Raw genomic sequence first — 15,372 nt, 5'->3', positions numbered from 1 at the left:
TGAGCACAATTCAAAGTGTTGGTGCTCACCTTTCAAGCCCTAAACGGCCTCAGTCCAGTATACCTGAAGGAGCATCTCCACCCCCATCGTCCAGCCCGGACACTGAGGTCCAGCTCCGAGGGCCTTCTGGCGGTTCACTCACTACGAGAAGCCAAGTTACAGGGAACCAGGCAGAGGGCCTTCTCGGTAGTGGCACCCGCCCTGTGGAACGCCCTCCCACCAGATGTCAAAGAGAACAACAACTACCAGACTTTTAGAAGACGTCTGAAGGCAGCCCTGTTTAGGGAAGCTTTTAATGTTTAATAGGTTATTGTATTTTAATATTCTGTTGGAAGCCGCCCAGAATGGCTGTGGAAACCCAGCCAGATGGGCGGGGTATAAATAATAAATTATTATTATTACAGTGGTACCTCGGGTTACATATGCTTCAGGTTACAGACTCCGCTAATATTCAGACTCCAGAAATATTACCTCGGGTTAAGAACTTCGCTTCAGGATGAGAACAGAAATTGCGCGGGAGCAGCGGGAGCCCCCATTAGCTAAAGTGGTACCTCAGGTTAAGAACAGTTTCAGGTTAAGAATGGACCTCTGGAACGAATTAAGTACTTAACCCGAGGTACCACCGTTTTATTATTTGAGAGTCTTCCTTTAAAATATAAAGCGGTATAAAAATGATAATGATAATAATAATAGTAGTAATAATAATAATACACCTTTAGGTGCCAGGCAAAAACCTTCCTTTTAAACCAGACCTTTGGTTGACCTGTTCAGCATCCCATACCCTTTTAAAATGTGGCTCTTTTTTTGGGGGGGGTATTACTGAGTTACTGCTTTTAGTTTTATTTTATAATAATAATAATAATTTATTATTTATACCCCGCCCATCTGGCTGAGTTTCCCCAGCCACTCTGGGCGGCTCCCAATCAGTGTTAAAAACAGTACAGCGTTACATATTAAAAACTTCCCTGAACAGGGCTGCCTTAAGATGTCTTCTGAATGTCAGGTAATTATTTATCTCTTTGACATCTGATGGGAGGGCGTTCCACAAGGCGGGCGCCACTACCGAGAAGGCCCTCTGTCTGGTTCCCTGTAGCCTCACTTCTCGCAATGAGGGAACTGCCAGAAGGCCCTCGGCGCTGGACCTCAGCGTCCGGGCTGGACGATGAGGGTGGAGACGCTCCTTCAGGTATACAGGACCGAGGCCGTTTAGGGCTTTAAAGGTCAGCACCAACACTTTGAATTGTGCTCGGAAACGTACTGGGAGCCAATGCAGAACTCTCAGAACCGGTGTTATGTGGTCCCGGCGGCCACTCCCAGTCACCAGTCTAGCTGCCGCATTCTGGATTAATTGCAGTTTCCGGGTCACCTTCAAAGGTAGCCCCACGTATAGCGCGTTGCAGTAGTCCAAGCGGGAGATAACTAGAGCATGCACCACTCTGGCGAGACAGTTCGCGGGCAGGTAGGGTCTTAGCCTGCATACCAGGTGGAGCTGGTAGACAGCTGCCCTGGACACAGAGTTAACCTGCGCCTCCATGGACAGCTGTGAGTCCAAAATGACTCCCAGGCTGCGCACCTGGTCCTTCAGGGGCACAGTTGCTCCATTCAAGACCAGGGAATCCCCCACACCAACCCGCTCCCTGTCCCCCAAAAACAGTACTTCTGTCTTGTCAGGATTCAACCTCAATCTGTTAGCCGCCATCCATCCTCCACAATACAGACCACAATACAGCATTAAGTATTAAACACTTCCCTAAACAGGGCTGCCTTCAGATGTCTTTTAAAGATAGATGGTTGCTTATTTCCTAAACATCTGAAGGGAGGGCGTTCCACAGGGCGGGCGCCACCACCGAGAAGGCCCTCTGTCTGGTTCTTTCAGGTTACGTACCGGAAAGGGTTACTTCCGGGTTTTGCCGCTCGTGCATGCGCAGATGCACAAAATGACATCACGCGCATGCGCAGAAGCGGCAAATCGCAACCCGCGCATGCGCAGACACGCCACTGCGGGTTGCGTTCTTTTCGTGTTGCAAACGGGCCTCCGGAACGGATCCCGTTCTCAACCAGAGGTACCACTGTATATCTGAGTTCCTCACACTGGTTGTATGCGTGATGTATTCACAAACACAAACTCTGTTCCTAATAGTGGGCACGATAGTGGTAATATTGGCAGGGGGAATCGCAGAGAAGAACGTGGAGATATTTGTTAGATTCGGCCGCGGTGTGGTGTGTCTTCCCCTCCCTTAAAAAACCCAGAAAGGTGGCCTTTCCTGGAGCCAATCCTCTCTCTTTCCCTCTTGCCAGAATATTAAATCAGGTTAATAAATCTCCCTGGCCCGGGAGCAGCCAAACAGGCTTTGCAAGGGAAGGGAGATGGTTATGTCGATCAGCTGCTACTGCGGGAGCAGGAAATGCAAGAAGGCATGTGTGTTGCTTGATGACCGAGGGAGGTGTTCACCCGCCTGCCCTCCCCGTTCTCTGCTAGGACTTGTCAGGGCAGGAGGGCTCGCGCCCAGACCTTAGAGGAAAGCATTTTACGCATTTCACCCCGGTTTAAATCACCTTCCCTTTTTGCTTGCTCCGAGAGCTTAAGGGGGAAGAAAGGGCGTAACGCTGGGGTTCAGGCACCTTTCCAAAAATCCCACAGGTGTAATTGGGGCCTGGCCATGTGGCTGTGCCTGAGCATGCATTTCCGAGGGCTGCGCATGCTCGGCCCGTTCGCGGCGCGGCCCTAAACCACACCCCGTCTCCTGGGAAGGGAGAGAGGAGATGAGCCGGTTAAGGTGGCGTCTTCCGAGCGGCTGTGGCCAGGGATGAGAGGATGGACTCGGGCGGCCTGGATCCGGGGCGCGCGGTAAGGAGCAGCCTGTACTTTCTGGGCCAAATTTCCCCCTGCGTTTCTCGGGTGGGGGACAGATGTTTGGTTTGGGCCAGGGCAAGGATGCTCTCAGGCAGATGATCCTAATGAAATTGAGGCTAAGTTTTGTGGACTCCTCAGAGAAGAGGCAACTGTTTGGAGGTCTGTATCTGCGGTGAAATCCTGTGAGGGAAGCTGGTAAAAAAGAGAATGGAACCAGTGCTGTTTTTCCAGAATAAGGGAAAGGAGCTGTCCATAGACTTCTCCGTTGTTCTCTGAGAATGGCAATGGCACCCACCTGAATGGAGGTACAGTGGTACCTCGGGTTACATACGCTTCAGGTTACATACGCTTCAGGTTACAGACTCAGCTAACCTAGAAATAGTGCTTTAGGTTAAGAACTTTGCTTCAGGATGAGAACAGAAATTGTGCTCTGGCGGCAGCAGGAGGCCCCATTAGCTAAAGTGGTGCTTCAGGTTAAGAACAATTTCAGGTTAAGAATGGACCTCCGGAACAAATTAAGTACTTAACCCGAGGTACCACTGTATAGGGGCCAAACTGCAGAGAGGTGGCACAATTTCTAAGACCGGAGCTGGCGCAGGTGGGGTTCCCGTGGAAGGTTTCGTAGAACCGTAGAGATGGCCCTGTGGGTCATCTAGTCCAACCCGCTGCGTTGCGTTGTTGTTTAGTCGTTTAGTCGTGTCCGACTCTTCGTGACCCCATGGACCAGAGCATGCCAGGCACTCCTGTCTTCCACTGCCTCCCGCAGTTTGGTCAAACTCATGTTTGTAGCTTCGAGAACACTGTCCCACCATCTCGTCCTCTGTCGTCCCCTTCTCCTTGTGCCCTCCATCTTTCCCAACATCAGGGTCTTTTCCAGGGAGTCTTCTCTTCTCATGAGGTGGCCAAAGTATTGGAGCCTCAGCTTCAGGATCTGTCCTTCCAGTGAGCACTCAGGGCTGATTTCCTTCAGAATGGAGAGGTTTGATCTTCTTGCAGTCCATGGGACTCTCAAGAGTCTCCTCCAGCACCAGAATTCAAAAGCATCCATTCTTCGGCGATCAGCCTTCTTTGTGGTCCAGCTCTCACTTCCATACATCACTACTGGGAAAACCATAGCTTTACCTATAGGGACCTTTGTTGGCAAGGTGATGTCTCTGCTTTTTAAGATGCTGTCTAGGTTTGTCATTGCTTTTCTCCCAAGAAGCAGGCGTCTTTTAATTTTGTGGCTGCTGTCACCATCTGCAGTGATCATGGAGCCCAAGAAAGTAAAATCTCTCACTGCCTCCATTTCTTCCCCTTCTATTTGCCAGGAGGTGATGGGACAAGTTGAAAATGTTTAACATATGTCATTAAAAGCAAAGCACTAGAAAGTTTTCGCTACCGGACGGCAATGCCTCTGTCTCATAATGTAGGTTGTGGCGCCCAACTTTTTGGGGGGGGGGGGTGCCGGCATGTGACACCATGTAGCAGGATGAGGCCCAGCAAGGCCTGTTGTGGCCATGGGAAGTCCCAAAGGGGCCTGCTGCGGCCACAGGTAAGCCCAGTGGGCTCTGCCGCAGAATATTGAGGGTACCTGGCCGACTCCTTGAAAATTTGGGGGGCCTCAGTTCCTGGCCCCCTCTAGATGTCACCCCTGGACAACTGTTAAACCAGGAATGGGGGACTTCAGATGCCTTTGGACTGCATCTTCCATCAACACCTTGGCCATGCTGCCTGGGGCAAATTCAGGAACTAGAGTCCAACCAGTGTTCGAAATTCCCCCGGCGCATTTTGCGACCGGCACAGGTCTGACTGCTTCTATCGTTATGCTGCGTAAATTACGTCATTAATGCCCAAGGTCTTTGGATAAAGGAGAGCGTATGAATCGAATGAATGAACCAGAATAGAGCCTCTCTCCTAGGGAAGAATTTGGGATGGCCCATCTTGATTGTCCGTGTGAGGTATTGCATTGCTCAGATGCTGCACATTTGCTGTGGGCGTTCTGAATCTAAATGGAAGTTAAGGCAGCTTCACATAAAGAAATCTGAGGTACTTCCTTGGTGCAATTGCGTGAATTAGGTTTCTACTCTCGCAAGGGGAAGACAGACCTGTAGATCAGTAGGTTGAGCATCTGTTTTGTGTGCAGAAGGTCTCTGGTTTGATTCCTGGCTTCTCCAGATACGGCAGGGAGGGATGCTTACCTGAATCTATTATTATCATTTATTGTTATTATTATTATTATTTTGTTGTCGTAAGGTAAAGGTAAAGGGACCTCTGACCATTAGGTCCAGTCATGACCGACTCTGGAGTTGCGGCACTCATCTCGCTTTACTGGCTGAGGGAGCCGGCGTACAGCTTCCGGGTCATGTGGCTAGTATGACTAAGCCGCTTCTGGCGAACCAGAGCAGTGCACAGAAACGCCGTTTACCTTCCCGCTGGAGCGGTACCTATTTACCTACTTGCACTTTGACGTGCTTTCGAACTGCTAGGTTGGCAGGAGCTGGGACCGAGCAACGGGAGCTCACCACATCACGGGGATTCGAACCGCCGACCTTCTGATCGGCAAGTCCTAGGCTCTGTGGTTTAACCCACAGCGCCACCCGCGTCTCTACGTGGTCGCAATTGGACCAGTGCCAATCGCAAAGCACACCTGGCTCCTGGCTAATTTCTAACACTGAGAATCAGGTGGGTGGGATGAGGAGAATCCCAAATGAAGAATAGGCGCTTTTTCAGCCTGGTTCCACTTCTCTGTGTGCGGTTTTAGGAGGGGCTCAGTAATATCTGTTCTCAGTTCCCTTTCCTGCGGGTGCCAGGCTGGGATTAGTAACCACAGCCAAAATGTTAGCACACTGCAGCCGAGGCAGACGTTGGCTCCCAGTACATTTCCGAGCACAATTCAAAGTGTTGGTGCTGACCTTGAAAGCCCTAAACGGCCTCGGCCCAGTATACCTGAAGGAGCGTCTCCACCCCCATCGTTCTGCCCGGACACTGAGGTCCAGCTCTGAGGGCCTTCTGGCGGTTCCCTCCCTGCGAGAAGTGAAGTTGCAGGGAACCAGGCAGAGGGCCTTCTCAGTGGTGGCACCCGCCCTGTGGAACAGCCTCCCACCAGATGTCAAAGAGAAAAACAACTACCAGACTTTTAGAAGACATTTGAAGGTAGCCCTGTTTAGGGAAGCTTTTAATGTTTGATAGACTACTGTATTTTAATATTCTGTTGGAAGCCGCCCAGAGTGGCTGGCAAACCCAGCCAGATGGGCGGAGTATGAATAATAAATTATTATTATAATATTATTATTATAATTTATCTTGGTGCTATCCTGTACTACAATGAAGAAATGTTCGGAAACCAAATCACAACTTCTGATTGGCTGCAGGAAGTTCCCGCAGGCCAATCAGCAGCTGTGGAAGTCCTGTCAGACGTCCGGGTTCCAAAAGAATGTTCTTCGCAAACTGGAACAATCACTTCCGGGTTTGCAGCATTCGAGAGCCAAAACGTCCAAGTTCCAGGTCGTTTGACATCCAAGGTACGACGCTCGGGTTGCGAACGTGATCCGTGCGGGAGGCACGTTCACAACCCACAGCGCCATGTCTGCGCACACTCAGGTTGCTATTCAGCGCTTCTGTGAATGCGCAAAGCGTGACTTAGCACTTCTGTGCATGCGCGATTGCCGAAACCCGGAAGTAACTCGTTCTGGTACTTCTGGGTTTTGGTGCATCCATAACCCAAAAAAACGCAACCTGAAGCATCTGTAACCCGAGGTATGACTGTAAATGCCATTGCAGAGGGGGGAAATGGCGCCTAGACATTCTGTTTTGGCAACTGCAACCTAGGTTTAAGATACCATTTGGCAATTAGCTTATCTTATTGGCAGAAACTGAGGAGGAATTAAAGAACCTTTTAATGAGGGTGAAAGAGGAGAGCACAAAATATGGATTGAAGCTCAACATCAAAAAAACGAAGATCATGGCCACTGGTCCCATCACCTCCTGGCAAATAGAAGGGGAAGAAATGGAGGCAGTGAGAGATTTTACTTTCTTGGGCTCCATGATCACTGCAGATGGTGACAGCAGTCACGAAATTAAAAGACGCCTGCTTCTTGGGAGAAAAGCAATGACAACCTACACAGCATCTTAAAAAGCAGATACATCACCTTGCTGTCAAAGGTCCTTATAATTAAAGCTATGGTTTTCCCAGTAGTGATGTATGGAAGTGAGAGCTGGACCATAAAGAAGGCTGATCGCAGAAGAATGGATGCTTTTGAATTCTGGTGCTGGAGGAGACTCTTGAGAGTCCCATGGACTGCAAGAAGATCAGACCTCTCCATTCTGAAGGAAATCAGCCCGGAGTGCTCACTGGAAGGATAGATTGTGCAGCTAAACAACAACAATCTCAGTTTCTGATGCACATATCTAGGGAATGTGAGTTTTATTCTCTGCTAGAAACTTGGCTGGAAACTTACACACACACACAGCCCCTTAGGATCTTGTCCCACCCCCTTCTAGGTGTTCCAGTGCTTTCACACACAACACAACACAACACAAACACAACACAGTTCGAGAACTGCTGGATCAGTTCTTCCGTGAAAAGGAACCACCGTACGGGTCAGGTTTGCAGCGCTCATTTCAGCTGCTCCAGTTCATGTCCTTCCGCTCTGTAACGCCAGCCCGGTGGTACAAGACATTTGCGTATCATCTGGAGGCAGCCGCAGAGGCGTCTGAGAGTTACCGAAAGCAGGAACCTGCGTCTTTTGTTTTTGGACGAAGGCAGCAGAGGAAGCGGTGGGGAGAGCGTTTTCGCTGAAAGAATTGAAAGGACCGCTGGTTCTTTCAGATCCTGGTTTGCCAAGCCCAAGGGGGACTTTCTCTTCCTCTTCGGAGGGAGGGCCGAATAAAGTCCCCCGCCTTCCAGTTCCATATCCTTAGCGCAGCTTTTAAAGCTGAACCAGGGTAATAGAATCAGAATTGCAGGGTTGGAAAGGGACCACGTGGGTCATCTAGTCCAACCCCCTGCAGCTAACAACGTTATAGTTAATTATAGCTTGTCTTTGCTTAGCTGCCCTGCAGAATATCCCTACGTTATGAATGGTCCGTGTCGCCATTAAGAAAAAGAGGTCGGAATAGCCCAGTAGATACGTGACATGCCCCTGGATCAAGGGACTTTTCTTCTTTCGGTTCTCAAAGTTCTGAACCGAGCTCAAGTTAGCAATCTGAACTATTAAATGGTAAAGGGACCCCTGACCATTAGGTCCAGTCGTGGCCGACTCTGGGGTTGTGGCGCTCATCTCGCTTTATTGGCCGAGGGAGCCGGCGTGCAGCTTCCGGGTCATGTGGCCAGCATGACTAAGCCGCTTCTGGCGAACCAGAGCAGCACACAGAAACGCTGTTTACCTTCCCGCCGGAGTGGTACCTATTTATCTACTTGCACTTTGATGTGCTTTCGAACTGCTAGGTTGGCAGGAGCAGGGACCGAGCAACAGGAGCTCACCCCGTCATGGGGATTCGAACTGCTGACCTTCTGATTGGCAAGTGCTAGGATCTGTGGTTTAACCCACAGCGCCACCCGCGTTGTTTTTACGGCAAAAAAGTTGTGTGTCTCTTGTATCAAATCTGAACTAGCCAGATGTTTAACTGATGATCAGTCACAGTCAATCTGCCCTTTGAAAAATAGGACTTGAAAGCTGACTTGCCCCAAAATTTCATTTCACTTTCAGTTTGTATACTGCCTTTCGATATTGCTCTAAGCAAGGCAGTTTACGGCAGCAAAACATACAACAGAGAACTCGCGCCTTATCATAATCTGATCAGATACAGAAAGTTATAATAAAACATAGTTTTGAAAATGGAACGACTTCTGTCAAATGAAGCGGTGTTCAGTAAACTCTCAAAACGCCAGATAGTAATTAAACGTAAATTCACCCTTCACAATTGCAACAAGTAATTACGAAACTATTGTAAAAGTAACTGCAAGGCACAATGCATGAATTAACACAGTACATGCAAAACCATGTAAAAGGATCAAATTGGGAAACGAAAGGACACTACTTATGAAATAATTGCTTTTTAAATCCCCGAACTAGACATTCCATTTAAGCTGCAAGCTAGGTTTAAGGAGCCATTTAAGGAGCTTATATATCTGAGTTTCTAACTGCATCATTCGCATAATTAGCAATTGCTTGTTTTCCTCTTCCCTCCTCCTCCTCGTCCTCATTTTCCTTTCGTGTCACCTCTTTTCGATTATACATCTGAGGAGTAAAGGCTTGTTTTTTCTGCTGATCTTAGGTAAGACCCTCTGGGAACCTTTCTGGCAGTTTCTAACCCTGCCATGAAGCAAATTCTCATGCAATGAACTTTGTGCAATGGATGACATTATTATTATTACTATTTATACCCCGCCCATCTGGCTGGGCTTCCCCAGCCACTCTGATCGGCTTCCAACAAAATATTACAATACATCAAACATTAAAAGCTTCCCTAAACAGGGCTGCCTTCAGATGTCTTCCAAAAGTCTGGTAGTTGTTTATTTCCTTGACATCTGCTGGGAGGGCGTTCTACAGGGCAGGTGCCACTACTGAGAAGGCCCTCTGCCTGGTTCCCTGTAACCTCACTTCTCACAGTGAGGGAACCGCCAGAAGGCCCTTGGCATTGGACCTCAGTGTCTGGGCAGAACAATGGGGGTGGAGACGCTCCTTCAGGTATACAGGACCGAGGCTATTTAGGGCTTGAAAGGTCAGCACCAACACTTTGAATTGTGCTCGGAAACATACTGGGAGCCAGTGTAGATCTTTCAAGACGAGTGTTATGTGGACTGAGGCTGTTTAGGGCTTTAAAGGTTTTAGGGAGGTTGTTTTCACGGCGAAAGGGCTGTGTGTCTCTTATATCAAATATATGAGAATGCCAGTGCTGTGCTTTCGTCTTTGCCCTCCTCCTTCCCACCTGCTTGGAAGATGACATTGTAAAAGGGAAAAAAGGGTGTGTGTTTATATGTGGATTTCCTTTTGCAAGGTGCAGGCAAGCTGCGACCTGGCTGCTCCCCTCCTCCCCCTTGCGAGCAGCGAGGTTGTTTAATCACGGCTTGCCCAACCTCTTGCCCAATTTCTTGCAAGAGGACAGGGAATTGAGGGAGAAGGGGAATTGCAAAACTTCCTCAGGGAGGATTTCAGTTATTTCCTTTTGCTGGGCCTTTGGGCTGCTGCTCTGGGGAGGCTCTTATTTTCATTTATTTCCCCTCCTCCTGGAAAACGCCACCAACCCACCAAGTAGTGCTCTTCCAGCTTTCTCAAAGACTCGCCAAAACGACTAACCCTAAAAAGCTCTAATAAACGGCAAGGCAGATTCGCTGAATAACAGCCCCCTGGCTCTTGAGCCAAGCTTGGTGGCACCACCGCCATTATTTTCAGTTTACAGTGGTACCTCAGGTTACATACGCTTCAGGTTACATACGCTTCAGGTTACAGACTCCGCTAACCCAGAAATAATACCTCGGGTTAAGAACTTTGCTTCAGGATGAGGACAGAAATTGTGCTCCGGCGGCACGGTGGCAGCAGGAAGCCCCATTAGCTAAAGTGGTGCTTCAGGTTAAGAACAGTTTCAGGTTAAGTACGGACCTCCGGAACGAATTAAGTACTTAACCTGAGGTACCACTGTATTTAACAACCCCTGCAATCATAAATAAAACCTTGTACTCCATTTGCGTCAAATAATGCAGAATATTTTGGTGAAAAGACCCGGGTGTGGACGGTTGGGTTAAGCAGGAAAATGGACGTGTCAAACTGCCAAAGGGAAATCTGACTCTGTGCAACCTATCAGACTTTAATCTCGTACATACGTAGGAATGGACTGAGATGGCTCAGTAGGTAGAGCATGAGACTGTTCACCTCAGGGTTGTGGGTTCGAGCCCCGGGTTGGGCAGAAGTTTCCTGCATTGCAGAGGGTTGGACTGGATAACCCCTGGGGTCCCCACTGACTGCAATTCTGTGATCCCATGCTCCATCCTTTCCTGCGAGTCTGAGGCTTTAGTGGCTCACTGTGAGCCCCAAAATAGCCAGGCTTTGGGGGTCCTCGATGTTCCCAGCTGTGTAATGGGGCCATTGGCCGGCATGGGTCAAGTGCCAGAGGTGATACTCAAAAGAGCCCGTGGCAGATGACTCCCGCGTCCCCAACACTGGGAAGCTTGTGTTCTTGAAAGCCACCAAGAGCTAGGCTATGCTTTTGTAGGGACACAGGAAGTTGCCTTTTAGGGGGTCAAACCAATGGTCTGTCCAGGTCAGGATGACTGGCAGGGTGGAGAGTCTTTCCTACCTATTTCTGGAGCACCCTCTCCCATCCTTCTCCAGGGCCGTCTTTACTCTGGGGTGCAAGGGGTGCAGGGCACCCAAGTGCCGAATTCTGGGGGATCCCCACCGCTGAAGCCACCTAGGTCAGGCGTAGGAAACTCGACCCTTCAGATGTTTTGAGACTACCATTCCCATCACCCCTGAATTATAATGTGAGGATTCAAATCTAGGTAGGAAATATGGTGGGGTATTAAGAGGAATAGGGACGCAGGTGGCGCTGTGGATTAAACCACAGAGCCTAGGACTTGCCGATCAGAAGGTCAGTGGTTCGAATCCCCACGACGGGGTGAGCTCCCGTTGCTCGGTCCCTGCTCCTGCCAACCTAGCAGTTTGAAAGCACGTCAAAGTGCAAGAAGATAAATAGGTACCACTCCGGCGGGAAGGTAAATGGCGTTTCCGTGCGCTGCTCTGCTTCGCCAGAAGGGGCTTAGTCATGCTGGCCACATGACCCGGAAGCTGTACGCCGGCTCCCTGGGCCAATAAAGCGAGATGAGCGCCGCAACCCCAGAGTCGGCCACGACTGGACCTAAAGGTCAGGGGTCCCTTTACCTTTATCTATTAAGAGGAATAGATCATCCATCTCCAGCCAGCCTAGAGTTTAGGACTTCGGAACAACTTTACAGAAGTTCACATGCAAAACACACCGCCCACTTTCAAAACAGCCAACGCCTGGACTAGACACACATAAATTAACTTGGGTCCCTTCGTTTGAATGGGTCTATTCTGAGTATAATCTAGTTCAGTCATAGGTAAACTCAGCCCTCCAGATGTTTTGATACTACAACTCCTATCATCCTTGACCACTGGTCCTGTTGGCTAGGGATGATGGGAGTTGTAGTCCCAAAACATGTGGAGGGCTGAGTTTGCATATTCCTGGCCTCTGCTCTTAACTATCTACCTGTTACGAAATAATAAATAATTCTGGTCAAGCTAGAAAAAGAAAATACAGATATACCTAGGGATTACTGAAATGTATCGACTTTGTGCGCTCATTTACCAAACATGCGCCGCGCCAGAGGCGGCGCTTGTCATTCACAATGGTGGCACTTGTCAGACTCAACGATTTGGGGGTGCTGGGCGGATTTTTGCTCCCTGGCGGCGCATATGCTAAAAACTTCCGTGTCCTTCTCACTCATCAAATCCCAGAAAAAGTGGGTCCTTTCAACTGCATACAGTAGTACCTCGGGTTAAGTGCTTAATTTGTTCCGGAAGTCCGTTCTTAACCTGAAATTGTTCTTAACCTGAAGCACCACTTTAGCTAATGGGGCCTCCTGCTGCCGCCACACCGCCAGAGCACGATTTCTGTTCTCATCCTGAAGCAAAGTTCTTAACCTGAAGCACTTTTTCTGGGTTAGCGGAGTCTGTAACCTGAAGCGTATGTAACCCGAGGTACCACTGTACATAATATTTCATCCTCCAATTTTTGTATCTCTCCATTTTTATCCATCTTATTTTCCATGTTACAAGTGTTAACTGCAATCCTGCTCATGTTTTCATCTTCTTACAGTGGTCTCTCAAGTAAATTGTAAATTTTCCCCATTCTTTATTAAAGTTCTGGTCTTCTAGGTTCCTGAGCTTTAGGGTCAGTTTTGCCATTTCGGCACAGTTCAACCAGCTTAGTTTGCCATTTAGTAGGGACTTTATCATCTTTCCATCTCTGGGCTAGCAGCATCCGTGCGGCTGTCATCGCGTACATTAAAAAGTCTTTTCTGCTCCTTTGGTATCTCGGTACCTACGATTCCTAAACAGTGCGCTGATCTCTACCTCAGATGTGCAAACACTTCCTCGGTCCCTTTCGATAGACCCAGGGAATCGAATTCTCAAAACCAGCTCAGTCCCTGCATGCAACTCACATCCACAATAAAGTAATGTGCGAACCAACCTGCGAGTGGAAATTTTTGGGAGTGCACATGTGTGCGTATGTGTGTGTTTGTGTATTTAGCTACCAGAAATTGTGCGAACAGAGGAGACTTTTTCTGTTTGGCACGGTTTCTTTTTCTCAAGAGACAAGGTTGTGGGGTGTGTGTGTGTGTGTTTTTTTGCGGTGGTTCGTTTGCAGCGCGGAAAGGAAGTCTTGTCGGTTATAGTGACTTGACGTTTCCTTTTACACAAGAAGTGTTGCTCTGTCAAAGCTGCTTTCTTGTTTTCGTCGCTCTCTCAACCTCCTTCGCTATCTGACCTCTGAGGGCTCACACCGTCCTGAAACCTGCTGCCTGCATGGATTTTCGGCTGCTCCTATTTTCCTAGCTGTCCCTCCTGCAGCTGGCGATGGAGTCCTCAGCGGGTTTGCCAAACCTCCCGGCCCTGCCCAGCCAGGTTAAAACCTCCGCCAATGTCCGCTTTTCGGCAGCGGCCGCTGAAGCCACCTGTCTCAGCTGACTGCAGCCTGCTCTCCGCTCCCTCCCAAGCGACCCGGCTGTGTCGGGATGTTGCAAGGAGTCCCAAAGGACCCTTGCCTGGGAAATAACCCCTCTCATGTCTTTGGCATCCGGTTGATTTTTCAGCTTGTGTTTCTGAGCCGTGTTGGGTAGAGCGTGCTGCTGGTAACGCCAAGGTTGCAGGTTTGGTCAGCTACTTATTCCCGCGTTGCAGCGGGTTGGACTAGATGAACTTGGGGGGCTCCCTTCCAACTTTGATGACGTATATATCGAAGGTATTTATATAAACCGTTTAATCTGCAAAGCCTGGTAAGCGGTGTTGGGTTAGAACCGGTCTGTCTTGTGTGCTTAGCCTGCATTGCGAAACTGCTTGATTGCCTGCGTCAAGAGAGCCGTCCGCGCAGAAGGCACTTTGTACATGCTCAGAGATGTGTGTCTAAAATCCACGGTTTGAGTCCTGATTCCTATTAACACCCGGTTTTTCAGTGGACGTTGGATATGATGGGTAATTGGCTGACATTGAGGTTTCCTTCCCCTGAAGGCTCTTAAACTTTCTGTGGATGTTTTTATTCTCGGCTGCTTCTCTTCAGGGGCGTTCGTTATGCCAAGTGTGTGACCTGCCCCTGAGCGCAGCGTGTTTCTCTCAAACCTTCTTCCTTGTGCTGGGCCTTGTCCAGTTCGCGATGGGCAACCTCTCTCGCATTGCACTTCTGGGGAGCTGGCGTACGCCACAAAACCTTCCAGCGGCTCTGAGAACAGAGCTGCCTGAATGCTTGCAGCCCGGTTTGTGTGAGGGAAGGGGAAATGTTCAGTTTGGCTGGGGTGATCAGTTGATCGTAGGCAATCCTGCTGAGGTGTACCGTATTTTTCGCTCTATAGGACGCACTTTCCCCCCTCCAAAAATGAAGGGGAAATGTGTGTGCGTCCTATGGAGCGAATGCAGGCTTTCGCTGAAGCCTGGAGAGCGAGAGGGGTCGGTGCGCACCGACCCCTCTCGCTCTCCATGCTTCAGGCAGCTATCCGCAAACCTTTGGAGTGCGCCCCCAGCCCCGCAAGCTCCGGGAGCGGCGGCAAGGCTGCATGCAACCTTTATTCTTTATTCCCCCCCCCCTAAAAACTACGTGCGCCCTATGGTCCGGTGCGCCCTATGGAGTGAAAAATGTGTTTGGGAACCGGGAGACTTGGGAGCCCAGACTCAAGGCAGAGAAAGAAGCGGTAAATTGAGAATGAGGAAATTGATGGGGAAGTTGATGCAGATTTTTGAACCAACCGCCCACCTCTTCTGCCCTCTGGGAGCTTTTATGGGTGCCAAGGCTGGGAGGGAAGTATCGGGAAATGATTTGGCTGTGGCAAACCCTTGATATACTAGTATGGCACAGCAGCCAGCCATGAATGGTGGGCACAGGAGCCCGTTCTCATCTGGGCAGATGGTGGCGGTTGTTCTTCCTTCGTTCCTCCTCCACCTGCAGGGGCCGCTATTGAGCTGCTGCCCTTGTGGTCAACCTTCCCTCTGGATCTCAGGAGTGCAATAGGGGCTTGCCTTCAAGACCTGATAGAACCATAGACTTGGAAGAGGGAGCCGAGGGTCATCTAGTCCAACCCCGTACAATGCGGGAATCTTTTGTCCAATGCGGAACTTGAACCCGCATCCCAGAGATTAAGAGTATCGTGCTCTGCCGACCGAGCTAATCCTGCACCCAGCAAGACGAGGCTGGCGGTCCAAAGGAGGTCTTTGTGGACAGCGCTGGGTTTCAGCTTAGGAACACTGGGAGCAAGCTGCCTTATAGCGGACCACTCATCCACCCAGTTCAGTTTTGTCTACACTGGC

The 15,372-nt window shown here is 49.6% G+C and overlaps 1 protein-coding gene across 4 annotated transcripts in view; it reads left to right on the top strand.

Moving 5' to 3' along the window:
- The window catches only part of NBEAL2 (neurobeachin like 2), a 217,823-nt gene that overhangs the window by 52,531 nt on the left and 149,920 nt on the right, over positions 1-15,372 (top strand). Inside the window, exon 1 of one of the 4 annotated variants that reach the window (XM_053409368.1) lies at positions 2,582-2,848. The exons of the other annotated variants lie outside the window; for them this stretch is intronic. Within the exon in view, the coding sequence (XP_053265343.1) occupies positions 2,816-2,848 (33 nt within the window). The 5' untranslated portion in view covers positions 2,582-2,815. Of the gene's footprint in view, positions 1-2,581; positions 2,849-15,372 lie in introns of those variants that run through there. 4 annotated transcript variants of the gene reach the window in all.

This window comes from Podarcis raffonei, chromosome 12, assembly GCF_027172205.1.
Source record: "Podarcis raffonei isolate rPodRaf1 chromosome 12, rPodRaf1.pri, whole genome shotgun sequence".
Lineage (NCBI taxonomy): Eukaryota > Metazoa > Chordata > Lepidosauria > Squamata > Lacertidae > Podarcis > Podarcis raffonei.
Note: the sequence above shows the minus strand (reverse complement) of the source record. Positions and strands in the feature narration are given on the sequence as shown.